The 16,091-nt window shown below is 36.1% G+C and overlaps 1 protein-coding gene across 1 annotated transcript in view; it reads right to left on the reverse strand.

Annotated features, from left to right (window-relative positions):
• Positions 1-113: 113 nt before the first annotated feature.
• The window catches only part of PSME4 (proteasome activator subunit 4), a 74,135-nt gene continuing 58,157 nt past the window's right edge, over positions 114-16,091 (reverse strand). Inside the window, exons 35-47 of the mRNA XM_080408363.1 lie at positions 15,804-15,929; positions 15,301-15,453; positions 14,427-14,531; positions 13,486-13,577; positions 12,969-13,100; positions 12,114-12,322; positions 11,726-11,811; positions 10,653-10,781; positions 9,386-9,541; positions 4,675-4,837; positions 3,242-3,375; positions 2,362-2,500; positions 114-1,698 (exon numbers count right to left, since the gene is read on the reverse strand). Coding sequence (XP_080264489.1) covers positions 2,366-2,500; positions 3,242-3,375; positions 4,675-4,837; positions 9,386-9,541; positions 10,653-10,781; positions 11,726-11,811; positions 12,114-12,322; positions 12,969-13,100; positions 13,486-13,577; positions 14,427-14,531; positions 15,301-15,453; positions 15,804-15,929 — 1,620 coding nt within the window. The 3' untranslated portion in view covers positions 114-1,698; positions 2,362-2,365. The remainder of the gene's footprint in view (positions 1,699-2,361; positions 2,501-3,241; positions 3,376-4,674; positions 4,838-9,385; positions 9,542-10,652; positions 10,782-11,725; positions 11,812-12,113; positions 12,323-12,968; positions 13,101-13,485; positions 13,578-14,426; positions 14,532-15,300; positions 15,454-15,803; positions 15,930-16,091) is intronic.

Consider the following 16,091-nt stretch of genomic DNA (forward strand, 5'->3'; position numbering starts at 1 on the left):
CACAACACACACATGCCTCATACAAAAAGCTAAAAAGCACAGTAAACAACCTCAAGTTAACACCTCAAAAGTAAGAAATTTCCACTTTAGAAATAATAAAAAAAATGCAGATGTTACAAACAGTCCATTTATTGGGTCTTAAACTACGTACACAATTGAAATAATAATAATTTTGGCACTACGCTATACAGTGGTTACATCTGTGTGCTGACACTCGTTAAATACTGCACCAGGATCACTGCTGTGCTTTGAAGTTTGGAACGAGCCACAGACTCAGCAGGTAGATCACTCAAAACCTATCAGTGCTCCTGTAGGATTGCATGAAAGTTGAAACACACACCAGTGCATGAATTATTTCAGTGTACCTCACATTCTATGAGCTTATCACGCTAGATATGTGATGTCAGCATTCAGAGATGGCCACAAGTGTTGCATTAAAATATGAATGAGACATAGTAATAATGAGATACCAGAAAACCAAAACAAAACCTCTGCCTTTCAGACATAAAGAGATATTCTGTTAAAGAAAATAATTTAAAAAACTAATAATGGCATTTGATTTGATACAAAAGCCAGAACTACTACTGTAGTAACATCTAAGTATGAATCTTTACAAATTAATCTCACAATGGTGTTATGTAAAAGGTTGCAAACTGTACAATGTTTTGTCAATGCAATGCCTCTACAATTTATACAGTCTTTTACAACTATGTAACACATATTACACATGTTGTTAAATAGCCAATACATATCAGTCTCTGAACAAAGCTGCAGGCAAAAAAATACAGAGCTTCCACAATCTTCGAACAAGATATGCTTGCTCAAACAGTGACAATCTTTATGAGAATACACTGTCAAAAATAGTCAGCCATTCAGTGCCTTTCCACACCGTGAATTCAGCCATCACTTGATAGTCCATAATTTCATATCTGTGGGCCCTAATTATGTGGAAACACCCATAGTCTTTCACCCTTTAAAATACACAGATCATCATAGATTTTTATTCCACACGTGGCCAAGCTATCTACGAAGAGCTGGCCAGGCAGTAAGAGCTTTCACTCCCCACGTTTTGTCCTGCCATCATCTATACTGCACGGAGAAGAGCAGCTATTTACATTTTGACAAGGAAGGTACAAAAAGGCAATCCTGCCCTGAGGTGGTCTGAATGATACGGAGCCCGTCACCTGATGGGCACTGAAATCCAAGTAGTGAAAAATAAACTCTGAGAAAGACAGGTTCCTGGTATTTGTATATACTGACTAGGTAAGAAGTTGCATCAACAGACTTGGAGAGCTTCACTCAGAATATTCTGGTTTGCAGCACTCTCTGGTTCTGCATATCTTTGATGTCAGAAACGTCTGGGAAGAAGGGTCAGAAAAAGAGGATAAGAAATGTGCAGTTTAAGTCACTGTGTGCAAGAAAGCAGAAACAAGACAGATGTGTAATGCAGGCCAAGAAGAAGGGTCTTGCAATAAACTCATGATCAGGCTCTGCAAACGCAGTTACAAAAGATACTGTGGGGCTCCCACAGCTGCTCCCTGGGGAGGTGAAATTATTTTTGAATTTATGTTTGTTTTTAAAAGTGGGTTTGATTAGGCATCAGGATTTCCAACAGAGAGTTTCCTAAATGACAGATTTCTTTGAGTTTCCTTTATTTCACAGAAAGGTTCCTACATCCTCATTTTTTCCAGGAGAAACCTGAGAAGAAAGAAGAAAGAATTCAAACCAAGATTATTGCCTCATGCTATTACCACAGAACAAAACAAAAATATCAATTGAAACTTCTCTTGGAATACTGTCACAACACATCACAATACAACAGAGATCAGAATCTTGTAGCATAACAAAGAGAAACTCCAGGAATGGATTCACTCTTTGGGGACGTGCCTGTGTGAAGAGACCTGGTAGAAAAGCCATAATGTGGAAGAGAGAACCGTTTGGTAGCAGTCATTCCCCATCGTGAGATGTAGATGATACACTGGACTGGGTGGCAGGCTAAAGTCCTCACAGGCATCAGGAGTACAGAGCAGCAAATACCTTCTGCCTTTAGTGAAACTGCCAGGCATTTAAAAGGCAGCCAACTGGCAGAAAATGGAGAAAAGGAACATCAATCGTCAAGAAAACAAGTGTGTCTTAGCAAAAGATTAGCGTAGTACAGGGACACACAGAAAGATGGACAGCATTCAACCAAAAAAAAAAAAATCTGTTCTTGAACACTGGAGGTGCAAGGGGCTTATTTGGCTGCAGCATTTTCCCTGTAGCGAAGGATTCCTCCACACTCTCCATGCTAGACTGGAGAGCTAGAGTAGATTTCTTAAGACTGATGTTTCCATCAATTTACATCAAAACAAGTCATCTTACCTATCTAAGCATAATAGCACGGTGAAACCAAGAGGTCAGTAAGCACTAGTAGCTGGTCATCTGTGAACTGCTGTTTATGCTCCTGCCAGTTGTCATGATGAGTCCTCCGGAAATTTGACAGCGTTTTTTTCACAGTCATCTGCATAGCAGACAATCAGCATTGATCTGTATCAGTTATGGATTTAAGCTCCAGGACAAAACAGATGTTGAATACAACAAAAATAACTGTTGAGTAGAGCAAAGTCTTTGAGCAGTTGCAACTATTAGATGGGCTCTGGGGAATGAGGCCAAGCATATTACTAAATTAACAAAAGAAAAGTCCCATCATTTCAGTTTCTTGATTCAGTAGAACACACTACAGCAAAGTTTGTTATATCTAAGGAATTCTTCAGCCATAAGCTCACTACTCTGGTTAAAACAGCAAAGGTAAATAAAACCAAATAGGGAGAGAGAAAAAAAAAAAAAAAGAAGTGTTACAGGTAACTATTTCAATACAGACTTGTTTCTTGGACTGCTTATAAAATCTTTTTTCAAAAATTTCAGAGTGACTGTTTTGGTTCAGGTTGGTATTTTCTAGAATGGCATGCACAGAAGTGATATTTTTAATTAGAAAAGACTTATTGACTATTTCCTCATTATAGATATAGTTGCTCTTGCAGCTTTCAGTTTATGCTTTAGATTTGCAAGCAAGGACAGAACTACCACAAGAAAAATACTTAAAAGCAGTCCATGACTTAAAATGTATTTGAAGCCATTTAAGAAAAAGCAGCAGAAACTTTTTCTTAATAGGTTCCTGGCTTTCTTCTAGGAAAGGGAAACTAAGAATAAGCGAAGTGTATTTTAGATGTGTTATATTGAATAGAAGAAGTAGTATTTTTACCTCAATAGGCTGAGGATCATTAAGATGGGCACTGAGATCCATCAAGAGCTGTGGCATCCAGGTGGGTACATCATACGGACTTGACAAGATACACGCACTAAGTCCCAGCACACCAGCATGGCGTTTAACCAAGTCTGCAATTGCAGGATATTAATTTACATTTGGCAAGGTGCAACTATATTGTCTAAGACATTCCTCAATGACACAGCCAAACTTAAAAATGGTTATCACTGAAAATAAGGCTATTTTTAAGTGATGGGAATGACTGAAGAGAGTCTAACATATTAAACAGAGACAATCTAATTAAAATAACATATGGTTTCAACCCTGAATTAAAAAAAAACCCACCCTGCCAAAGTAGAGATCTCTAGCTTCTGCAGAAAACCAGATAGTTCTACAGACCATATAGTCAAATTCACACAAGTGTATAGATCTCCAAATTGCTTCTGCTTTCCTACAGAGTCAGAGATTCATTCTCTGATTCTATCTTTCATTTCTAATGGAAGAATGTGTAAAAGAATTAACAACTGCTGTATACTTCATAAACATTTCAAATGAGCTTCCTTCTCTCAAAGCATCTTACCCTCTACTCAGTAAAACAGCTTATGAACTACCTCTCCATGTTCTGCATGCAAGAATGTTTTCTCAAATTCCAGAGCTATTTGACAATATGGAAACCCAGTCCTGCGTCACATCAATGACTCAGATGCACCAACTGTTTGGCCAGAAGCCAAAGTTCCTAAGATTCACTAAGGGGTTTTGGTTTTTTTGTTTGTATGTGTGCGTGCTGGGTTTTTGGTTTTTTTTTTTAAGAATAAAAACTGCACACTGCTAACAAATAGAAGGTAAGGAGTGAAATTACGTTATGACAGCTAAAAAAGTTTATTTACTGAATAAATAGCTATGCCTCATCATCTGCATTCTTAACTACGTGAACTGTGCACATGGGAAAGAGAAATCTCTTTAGTGTTAATTCTGGAAAAGTAATAAATTAGTTTAATTTATTATTAAATTAACTAATTTATTATTAAATTAGTAAGAATAAATAATAAAAAACATTATTCACTTATTTTGTTAGTAGTGTATTCTTATTAATCATTTACACTGTAAATCAAATTCTTAAAGCACTTAAAGATTAGGATCTATACTCCATACACAGAAACAGACAATAAGGTACATAAGAACAAGTGATCTACCATTATGGTTTATGAATACTTAGGAAGGAAAAACATTTGCTTGGGCAACAAGCCTTACGTTTCTTTATGTTTCTCTAAGTATATGTTGATTTTTCTAAATATTACTTAACCACAGGACAAATCCTATTCCATCTGGAGTGCTTGCAGAATAAGCATTTAACTGTAGCACAAAAAATCTATTTCTCCATAACCTGCTATCAACATGCATGGGTTTAGTCTCTGAAGCAATTTTCTTACCACCAGAAGGAATTGTATCCACTACTGAACCCAGGTCTCGCTTTCGTTTTTTCGGTAACCTCATCTTGCACAGCTGTTCAAAATGGGTCTGCATGGGCCCATCCATCGTGAGAAAATTGCACTGTAGCAGACCACTTAGTGTGGTAGCAGCCATTTCTCTCACCTATGAGCAGAGAGAGTACATGGCACAATTACTAAGCACACATGCACAGCAAGAAACAAGTGTTTATGCTATTACTATCCTTTTAAGCACATCCAGTTAGGCCAAGTTACCAAACTCTGCCCAAGAAAAGTCTTTTAAAATACTATCCTGTTATCTCATAGTTCATTAACTACTAGTAGTTTACTACATGGCTCTTTACAAATTCATAAACATAGTTCTATTGTAACATATATAGAACTACCTTCAAGTAATCTGTCAGAAAGTGACCTATTACTCAAGCAAATAATAGAATGTAACTCCGTTGTCAAGACATGTATCAGACTAGCTTAGCTTTGGAAAGTTTAAAAACAGACTTTGAATGAGATCAAAATGCAGCAGCCCAAATAATCAAACTCACTTTACAGAATTTGTAATAGTCTCTGTATTAACATCAGTTTTACCAAGGAAAAAAAAGTATACTTTATTCAAAAGCATTTAGTTTTCCCCCCTCAAATGTAGGTGGAGACATTAGAATTGACAAAAGCAGAAGAGCTTTTCCAAGAGAAGGCAGAAGGTATGTTTATGAGACAAAGCTGATTCTGTTCTACCTGCAGCACAAGAATTCTTTGAGAGATACAACAGATGCTGGATTAATAAGCAATGATAACTAACTTCAGTGGTTTACAGCCAACAATTCTGGTCTGTAACACCCCAGCATTATTTACTTTGTTGTCCTGAGTAGCAGCTCTGTTTTTATTGAGGTAGTGAAAAGAATTCCAGCTTGGAAAAATATTCTTCCTTTTGTAACAGAGAAACCCCAAGCAAGATGACTAAATTGCGTTATTAATCTCCTTTTCAGTTCCTTTCTACAAGAGCCACAAGACATTGTTAGTTGATCACAAGTAGAGACAACTCAGTCACTTACATTTAAAAGTAATACTAGCGGTAAACCCCACCAGTATTACTAATTTATCTCATGTACTCAAATCTCCTAAAACCATAAAGTTACAGAACTGTAAGACCATGTTTAAACTGGAGCCCCTCAACCTCACTTTAATTTCAATAATCGCAGGTAGACAAAACCCTACAAACACAGACTTGAAAACCGAATCAACTTGTTGAAATGCTCACAGCAGTCACCAATTTTTTTTGGTAAGAACATACTGCTACACGTAACTGTAAATGGAACATTTGTCTATCTGGAATAGAAACACCTACCAACACTCTGAGTCCAATGCAGCACATTATAATAAATTATATTCTTGAACATAATGTTCTGAACCTCCACAAAGCAATAAGTATAGCTGCAAGTGCTGCAATAATTAAACATAGTAAGTTAACAATAAGCTCTTGAGACTTCACTTTGTTCCATTTAAATTTCCACAATATATTATTCAAACGTGATCTACTTTTTTAACAGCATAAAAAAGTACGAAGTGAAAGTCTGCCAGTATTGTTTATCAGCAATTTGTGAGTCTCTTAAGAACTATGCTATTAAATGAAACACGATGTGCTAACCCAAGACCCAGAATAGAAAGAAGCTTGGCTGTAAAGTGAGCAAGCTCCCAAGTGAACTGTACCCATTTTACATCACTATTCACTGTATTAAAAAGTACTTTCATTTCTAAATTAATAAACTAAAAGAAACACTTGCTGCAAGGAGCACCTAGAAGGAAAGCCTTTAAAATCACATGTTAACAAACTAGTAATTCATCAAATCTGACACTAATTTACAGATCATCATACCCAAATGATGACTTAGAAAATATACAAACTACAGAGTAGCAGCACAGGAATAGTTTCCCAATCAAGTGTGGAGTTTAGGTTTGTTATTTTGGATTTTTTTTTTGTCAGAATTGACTGACCAAGGTCACAAAACTAACAATTATCAGAAAAAAACCACTGAACAGCACAAGCAAAACCTCGCTGCAGCACTTGCAAGGGGCTACTTATACAAAGAGAAAATATTTCCATTACCGTAATATTGCAGTGTAATATGAAAAATGTTTATCAAGGCATGAGTGCTATGTATACAGTACACTGATTTATAAAAATAGAAACATATGAAGCACCTACCCTGACAGCTTCCTAGATCATATTATGACTGAGAAAACTGAGAAAGATGCTTTCAGATTAACCAGGTTATCACTGTAACTGTAACTCCAAGCTGAATATAGTAATTTTCACTTTTCCACTACTTCTGAGTAAACAGAATTATTTAATGCAAAACATGCCTTCCCAAACTCAAACCATTCCTGCAGCTCTCTCCAACTGTCCGTATGACATAAGAATTAGACACGATACTCAATGGCGTTATACTGCCATACACAGATCAGGACTCTATACTTCTTCCATATATCAGCTGCAGGGTCACATTAGCTCTTACATCCCCGGTACTCCATCAGCTCCATGACTCTTCCGACTTTCAGAACGAGCGTTTCCCACAATACCATTTAGGTACAGCTTCCTTCAATTCTAGAGACCCATGCTGGAAGCTGGATGCATGAAATTTGCATTCGGCAGAAGCCAAACTGTCCTGTGACCCACATTCACTTTGTATCGCAGTCGTGTTGCTGTTTGACATTCAGAACGGTCATTTGATACTGTCATTTGCCAAAGTCTGTTGCAATGGTTTTATGAAAAAATATGAAATCAACAGGATATTTGAGAACTGTAATTCTAGCAATATTGGAAGTGCAAACTGTATATTAAAACAAAGCACAAGATGGGCTGGATCATCAGGTCTGGCATCTTTGTATCAAAATAAGCAAAAACCCAGCCCTATCTTTAAAACCAAGAACCAAAATCTCAGTTCTGCAGGGTGAAGACACCAAATACTAGTTAAAGCTAGGGATTCTCATCTTCAAAATCCAGCATTAAACAAATACGGAGGAATTGCTCTGCAAAACACTGCATCTTGCCAGTTATTATCAAGAAAGAAAAAGACTACTTTTCAAAGTAGAAGCTTCCATGGTAACAACACGATCATAAGTGGTTATGTGCATAGATAAGCTTTTTTGATTTGCATCTCTGTAGTGCAGAGGAATAATTTTGTACATTTAAAATAACTAGATAAACTGTATTAAAGTGAAAAAAGGTATTTTTCAAAATTATTGAGATTATGAGGTGTTCCAGCTGGTGTGGGAAACAACTTATCTAGGACTGCAAGCTGTTGCTTTCCAGCTCATTATAACAAACAGTGACATGAAAGACACGAGACAGCTCATCTGAAGACTGAAATCTGCATGCTTGGGCGAGTAGTTAAGTGCTGTTCTTCAAGTATTACATGCACTTACAGAGACTGTAATGTCAAGCCTTTGAAGCCAGAAATTTTAATTTGTTTCCAATTCACGGTTCACAAAAGCAAGATTCACAGCTCAGGTATAACTACTGTTTTAGATGCAGCTGCAGGAAGACCGAAACCAGGATCTTTGTTTTGGCAGAAGTGTATCACACTTCAGAATCTTCTCTTTCTTCCAGAAGGAAAATAGCATCCAAGCACCCAAAAGTAGCATTTCGCTGATATTTGCCAACAGCACAAAAACCAGTGAAAACAATGGTGCAGGGGAAATGGTACAGACTCGAGGTTAACATTGAAGATTCTTCACTATGCTTGAACACGATCAAACATACTTAAATTCACATAATTTAATACAAGCCTTCAGTTCTGTGAATTAGTGACACAGAACAGAATACTTCTGTGATTTTGCCCCAGCTTTTGGAAGCCTGACAAACAAGGCTCAATGATTCACATCAAATGATTCACATCAGGCCTTCTTCCCGCCTCCCCTCGAGAAAACACTTCAGATCCTGGTAGCATTTCTAAGAGTACACATGTACCGCAGTCAAGATTTCGGATTTTAGCTCCTTCCATTTCTATACACTGAAGTATCACTAGTTCAAGAGATGCACAAAAACTTGCCAGACTGACAAGTAAGCTTACAAAGTATTGTATTTTTGAATCATGTAAGAGCATCAGTAGCAGTATCTGCTAGACAAATTCTGTCCTATTATATAAGCATCTTTCACAAAAGTAAGGAAAATCTACTTGTAACTAAAAAAACCCAACTTCCTTTGTAAGCTGGATGTAGCAAACAAAGGTATTTTTTTCATTAATAAGCTGCTGTGATTAAATGGGAAGCAGATCTGTAGAGTAATAAATAGTGGTTTTATACAGTTTTCACAAGGGTTGAAAACTGAATTTTCAACCAACGTCCACGCTAGAATTTGTAGTAAAATGATAATATCCCTGTTTCAGCTGTACTTAAACCAAGAATGAGACAAAGCAATATTCCAATTCTGTTGAAAAAGTATGAACAATGGAACTTTTAAAAATCACTAATGAAGGATTTTCTGAACAGCTTTTTCCTGGAATGAAATATTACAAGAAAAAAAGGAATACGAAAGAAATAAATCTTATAAAGCTGGTTGTATTTTGACAGTAGGAAGAATGCTAGGCTAGAAATACTTGCTGTATTAACTTACTACTGCTAGCTTTCTCATAAAACTTGACAAGGGCATGAATTCAGTCATGTGAAACAAAGCATTTCAAGAAAAGGTATTACTTGCCTCAAGCTGTTCGTCTTCCAGGAGTTTTATAACCAGCCATCTAATGTCATTGACTGCTTCTTCGTTGTTGAGAAAGATAAAGAGATTGTAGAACACCATGGTCTGGAGGTAGGTTAATATGGTATACCTAGCATGCCAAGAATTGCTTCTTGCTGTCTACAAGTATAAATAAGTAAGTGTGAAAAAGCAAGAATGTGAAAGAAAGTAGCTACCTGTTGTAAAGCCTACAGTGTCTGAGAAAAAGTTTTTGGGGACAGCTGCAAATAACTTGCCTTATTCAGATATTTCTATTTCATACACTCTTCTTATTTCCAAAGCAGGCAATCGTTATTTAGAAAATAATTTTTACAGACTTAACTTCCAAAGCATACTGTTATTTAACAGATACCTAATTATTTAGCACATACCCAATACTGTAAAAGACTAGGAAACTTTCTCCCTTTGATTCATTCCTGACATCAGTCACAAAGCAGATATAAATAAAACAGAAATTCTGTTCTGCTCGAATATATATATATTATACAATGGATTTGGAAAGCCAAGGTTTTAAAGTTTATTTTGATTTCCATGTCCTAATGGAAGTCCAAATTATCGACAGTGTCAGGCATGGGTGCAGCCTGGACTGCAACACTGCAGTTAGTGTTCTGGCTGTGCGTACAACTTACACCAATATTTTACAATAGGTAGTTTTACTACTGTAGATCACTCTTTAATAACTAGAGTAAAAAAAAAAAGCGTTTCTTGCATGAAAAGCAGAATACAGAATGAACCTTTCAATACAAGGGTGCATATTCATTTGTTTTGTTTTTCAGAAAGCAGCAGCAGTTGATAAATATACTGTAAAACTATAAAAAGGCAGAGATTCAAGTGCTGTTCTTTATATGATCTTTATATCATCTATACATGTGATAGACATATAATTTTGAAACTGGATTTTGCATTATGCTCATGAGGAGGCATATTTGTCTAAAATTCATCCAGTACTGAACCAGATTTTAATTTATTAATATACTGTTCTATTTCTTGTCAAAATGCAAGTTGTTTAAATGCCTGGAAGTAGGACACTAAACAAAACTCATTTACTGTTTCTAAGAATGTTTTAAACCACTATTCTAATAAACTCTTTGCTTCCAACTCTAAGAAAATCAGTATTTGATTCTCTTCAAATCACAATTATTGTATAATCTTTTAAAAAAATACATTAAAAAAAAGCAGCACAGACTGCATCAGATAACAAGAAGCTTTAAGCTTTTTAGATCATACTCACTTGTTTTAGCACCTGAAGTACCAAAGGCACTTGCTGAGGATACAGCAAACCCTGAGACATTAATGACAAACACATCTTAGCATCTCTTTTGAGCTCATCATAGCTATTGTCATTTTCTACTGGTGCAATCTACAGAACAAGATAAGTGAAGGGGGAAAAAAGGGTAGTATTAGTAAATAAACACTACTAACAGCAAAATCCTGAAAGAAAGTTCAATCTCATGAAAGCACAGCTGTCTAGGAAAAATACAATCAATATAATGCCGAAAGATTAAGTTAACTAGAAAAAGCAATCAATGTGACACTAAAATATTCTGAGCAATAAGCTGCGGGGAAAAAATATTAACAGAATCAAGAGATCCTTGTTCCTTGCACCATGTATTAGTTATCTAAACAGTATGGCTAGACTGAAGGTCTTGAGGAGGATTAAATGGGTGCCATTAAGACTTTGGCTCCCCATTGCAATTCTTCTGGTACAAATCCAATTACTTTAGTATTTTAGATGTAGGTCCAAAACTGAGAGAAAGCTTTATCAGTATTTCAAGTTCACTTTCACACAAGCAAACCTTTATTTTGTGGTCACATACATTATTACTGGATAATTGATTGATGTTTATACAAAGACAGAGGCTTTGGAGCATGCAAATAACGTATTATTTCAGATATGTAGCACTGAATGACCTAGCTTCATAAAAGAATACGAGGATTAGAGGTGCCAGGAAAAACAAAAAGTACTGCCCTTTAGAAAGAATTGTATAATCATGGAACAAAAGAAAACAACTAAAGATAAGAATAGAAACAACATAAACTCATTCATGATTTAAACACTTTTCCTCCCCAAGTTACACCTATACAGGGCATTCACCTACAAATCGTTGTCAGGAAACCATTTAACAGGCTACATTACCAGCTGCAAACATACATAAGCACAAAAAAATAATTCAGGCTTCTTTGGTATGCATGTTTTTATTACCATTATAGGTTTCTTTAATTTATGAAGTCCCTTATAACTTTGTTACATAGTATCCATTTTTAATCAAACATAACTAATAAAGGAGCAATTAAAGCATATACCTTGAAAAATAAGGGTAAAAGCTGGAGTTGCTCCGTGACAGCTGTAGAGAAGGACCGCCCTGCACTTGCCATCAACCACTTCAGAACTGTTTTATAGAGAGAAATGAACACTGATTAAGAAGATAAAAATAGCAATAATCCCAAAACAAGTTATAGACCAAATTTACTGCAAGACTTGCCTGTGAGATTTTCACACATTAGAGTGGACCTATACTCAGTTAAGTTTGACCCTGTAAAGGTGACTTTATAACCCCCAACGCTGAAACATGTACCTTACTGCAGCACAGATCTGAGAGGAGAAATTATGTACTGCAATGGTATGATTTTCAGACTGCAATCATCAGTTCCTAAAACACCCCCCACTTCTTAACCTCATCAAGTAACTCACTAGTTTTCAAGAGTTTAATGCCCTGAGTTCGCTCATCTTGTTCACCAACTCCATTTTCTTCCATAACATGATTCTGAATTTCTTCATCTGCTTCCATGAGGGGTTTAAGATTTTCAAGTATCCGAGCAGTAAATTCATGGACACGAGGAGATTTCGTTGCAGCAGTATTTGGCAAGGAAACGTCTATCATGAATATGTAGGTCAAAACACTAATAAAGCCAACAAAGAAAGCAAGAAGCTACAGTTAGAATGACTACTGTTCTAGAGAACATAGCTAAAAGTGATCCGAGATCAATCTACTGAACTTGGAACTTTAATATTTATAAAAAAATTCCTCTTATCTTTGAAGTTATTTAAAAAACAAGTGTTTTTCAAATAGCCTCTTCATAGATATTTAAATCAAGCAGGGTTAGATAATCACCAAGCTACAACCTCCCCCACCTGCAAACAGATCTTCAACTAGCTTTAAGTCACTAAAATGCTCCCTAAAGGACCCCCTGTATATTTATGGCTTATTAAAGCTTCAACACAGTAAATTTGGGCTGTGGGATGGGGTGGTTAGTTTTTTGGGTGAAGGGGAGTGTTGTGTTTGGTAGGTTTTGGTGGTGCTGGGTGGGTTATTTGTTTGTTGGGGATTTTAAGAGCTTTAGATATATCATACATAAGAGGCCACATACAATAAAAGACAAAACCAGAGAAGTCATCTGAAGTTTCTGAAACAAGTCTGTTAAGAATAATCTATGTAATTTCTATTACCAGTATTAATCCACTTCAGCGTAATTATTTAGATATCCAGTTACTCAAATAAAAGGAAGAGGAAAAAAAACCCAAAGAACTGCAGAACAGAACACTGACCTTCCTATTCTCTCTCGGACATTTTTGTAAACCTGTGTGAGTTTAGGTTCCAAGTACTTTAGCAGTCTGTGCAATAGCTCCGGTACTCTCCATTCCTGCTGTGCAAGGCCACCTTGCAGTACGTAAAGTCGGCTAGGAATCAGAACAGCTTTAGTCATACAAAATTGTTCCTTCCTTCCCCAGTCCCCTCCACGCCTTGTTTTGGAATGTTTTGTGTGTGTTAATGCACAAAAGCGTCTTTGCGTGAGTTGCATGCAAAGATCGGTAAAGCTGTAAAACGACACAACAGCACTGCTGCTACACCAGTTCTAAACCTTCACATTCTGTTAAGCAGATTTAATTACGTTTTTTTAAAAAATGAAGGAACTGCCATTGTGTGGGAAAAGCTAATTGGAAAGCAGCATTTTTGTTCCCTGCTTCTACAAGCCAGCTGGCACAACATGCTCTCAATGCATTTTATCCATGCTTTATTTCCTTCTTTATTCAGCCACAATAAACCACTAAAAATTAATTTTACCATGCATCTACAAATGATCCTCCTTCACCACTCAATGGAGATTCCAACAGCAATTCAAACAGCCAGTGCAGTTTCCTAGGATCTCTACTCTCCTGAAAATAAACAGGTAGAGATATAAGCAAATCAGGGATTTCAAAAAAATATAAGTGATGTATAAACAAGGACAGTTTTGACAGAGATTTTTTTGCAACCCTTCGGTTTATTCTATTAAGCAAGTGAAAAATTAAGTATCTTTCCACAATGAACCTCAACACAAGGAAAACCCATTGAAACTACAAACAGTTTTAATTATTTGGTAAATACAGTGAGAATAATAGAAGAAATTTTAACTTCATTTTTGGCATATATGAATAATACCGTCTGAATTTTGCTAATTAATTGTCAGCGTTCTGGCTAACAAACTATGCTGAATTTTGCTGACTGATTTCAAAGGATTACTGATCAAGAGATTTGTGGCTATCATTTACCCTGCTTTTCAAACACCACAACTTCCAGTCCATCACAGCATATAGAAATCTTACTGTATGTTAGAAGATAACTTAAGGTTTAGTTTTCACAGCATAATGCTAAGCTGCACACTATTAAAGCAAGAATAAATCTATAATCTGAGTGCAAAAACTCCCACAAAAATTGAACACACTACACACACATTAACATCACCCACTAACTGTATGCAGCTCTTCTAAAATACTTAAAAGAAAACTAATACTTTATTTCCTTTCTAAAATATTGTATTTGTCTGCAAAGGGCAGAAGAGAGTAAGATGTCAAAAAAAGCTATGAGATTTAAAATGGATGTTATTTTTATACTGTATTTACAGTTCTCAGACTGAGCTGATAAAATATCCACATACCTCAGTTCATAAAACTCTCATTTAGATGTTATCTGTAGAATTTTACCATCTGGATATAGCTTTACAAGACTAAATATGGGGTACTTACACAGGAGGTTGCTATGCATGTGCCCCAGTCATTATATGTTTCCACCGTAATGTTGGATAAAGCTGTTCGAAGCAACGGACAAAGAAGCTTCCAAAGTTTTTCTACCTGCTCAGCAAAAAGGCAAAAGACAAGATTTGGCTATTGAAGAACAAAACAGCCATCTAAATCTCTGTGAACCCAAATCCTTCCGTCTTTTCAAAACATGGAAGAACAATACTGATTCTGGAAGCAGCTACAGTACCACATTTATGAAAGGAAAAAAATACTATCATAGGTAAGATTTCAGGAATCATGTTGGGTTTGTTTACAAGGTGTTCAGAAATCTTGTGGACTATGTACGCACCATTTTCATGGTGATTTCAGTGCAAGTGTATCAAAGACTGCATACACTTTGCTTTTGGTAGGATAGCAGTCTTGTACACCCAAGGACTGACCCTGCCTGCCCGCTCCCCCTGACTCCCCCCATTTTAAAATTTATTTTTTACTTTTTATTAAGGAACCAATTTTCCCAGAATTATTTTTCAGCATAGAAACTCATTTAAAGATAATCTAGACAGCTAGGTCTAGACTAAATAAAGATGTAACAGTCTAGGATGGACATAAGCACCATGACAGCTCTGCTATCTCCTTACTAGCAAACTGTTCTTAAATCTTGAAGCATTTTACTAACACCTACTATTATACAAGCACCAAACCAAACTATGAATTGTGCTCAAAGTTTGGCAATGAAGGACTAGGTGTTGCAACATTTTCCAGTCCTTTCTTGGGCATAGGCAACACATTAAAAGCCCTCAACTTCATACATCTAATTTGTTCAATAATTCAAACTTCTTCCTTAACTTTCATGAACCACTAAAAAATATTACTTCAGCACCTTCTCAAATGTCCAGTGTTTAGAACCTCTTATTAAGCCAGCTATAATTTCAGCTACACATCTCTGGGTGCTTTCATGGGAGTCTGCCACAAGTTGCTCTAAATGGGGCTGAAGAACTGGCAAGAAGGCATCATCAAAGTTTCTGAAAAGGCCCTGTAAAACAAGATATGAAAGCGTCTTCAGTAATTATCAGTCTAAACCACTGTCTTTGTCAGAAGAATGTAAGGTCGTGAAGCACCTGAGATTTGAATATGCAGAAAGTTGAATTACTTTGCTTTTATAACAGACTTATACCTGAGAATCCTATGTACTTTTATATTACTCTAAATAAGTTTTCCTAAGTAGTTAATCAGAAGAGAGATTAATAGAATTAATCATAGCAGCATACCTTTAAAAATCAACATTTTGCAACAGAGGTGTATACACCAAGTAGTGCATGGCATTTTCGTGCTTTGCTAATTATCTGCAAAATGGAAGCACTTTAATTATTGAATTCTAGTTACCTTGAAGAGGCAAAATCTGCGAGGATTAAATTTGTCTTTTCCTTTTCTGTCTTCTAAAGACAAAAACTTAATTAACTGCTCAACAAACTTGGGATCAGAAAAGTGATCGTATATAATTTGTTCTGCCTGTAACAGGAAAAAAAGAAAAGGATTAGTTTTGAAGTGCTTAATTATCACAGTGATATCCCAATCTTTCCAAGTCCCATTTTTCATTTTAATTCTATTTTTGGCAAAAATCATGCCTCAGTTACCCATTTATCCCTCTCATTTTATAGGAACTAGTGGGTA

Source organism: Falco punctatus (assembly GCF_963210335.1).
Source record: "Falco punctatus genome assembly, chromosome: 12".
NCBI lineage: Eukaryota > Metazoa > Chordata > Aves > Falconiformes > Falconidae > Falco > Falco punctatus.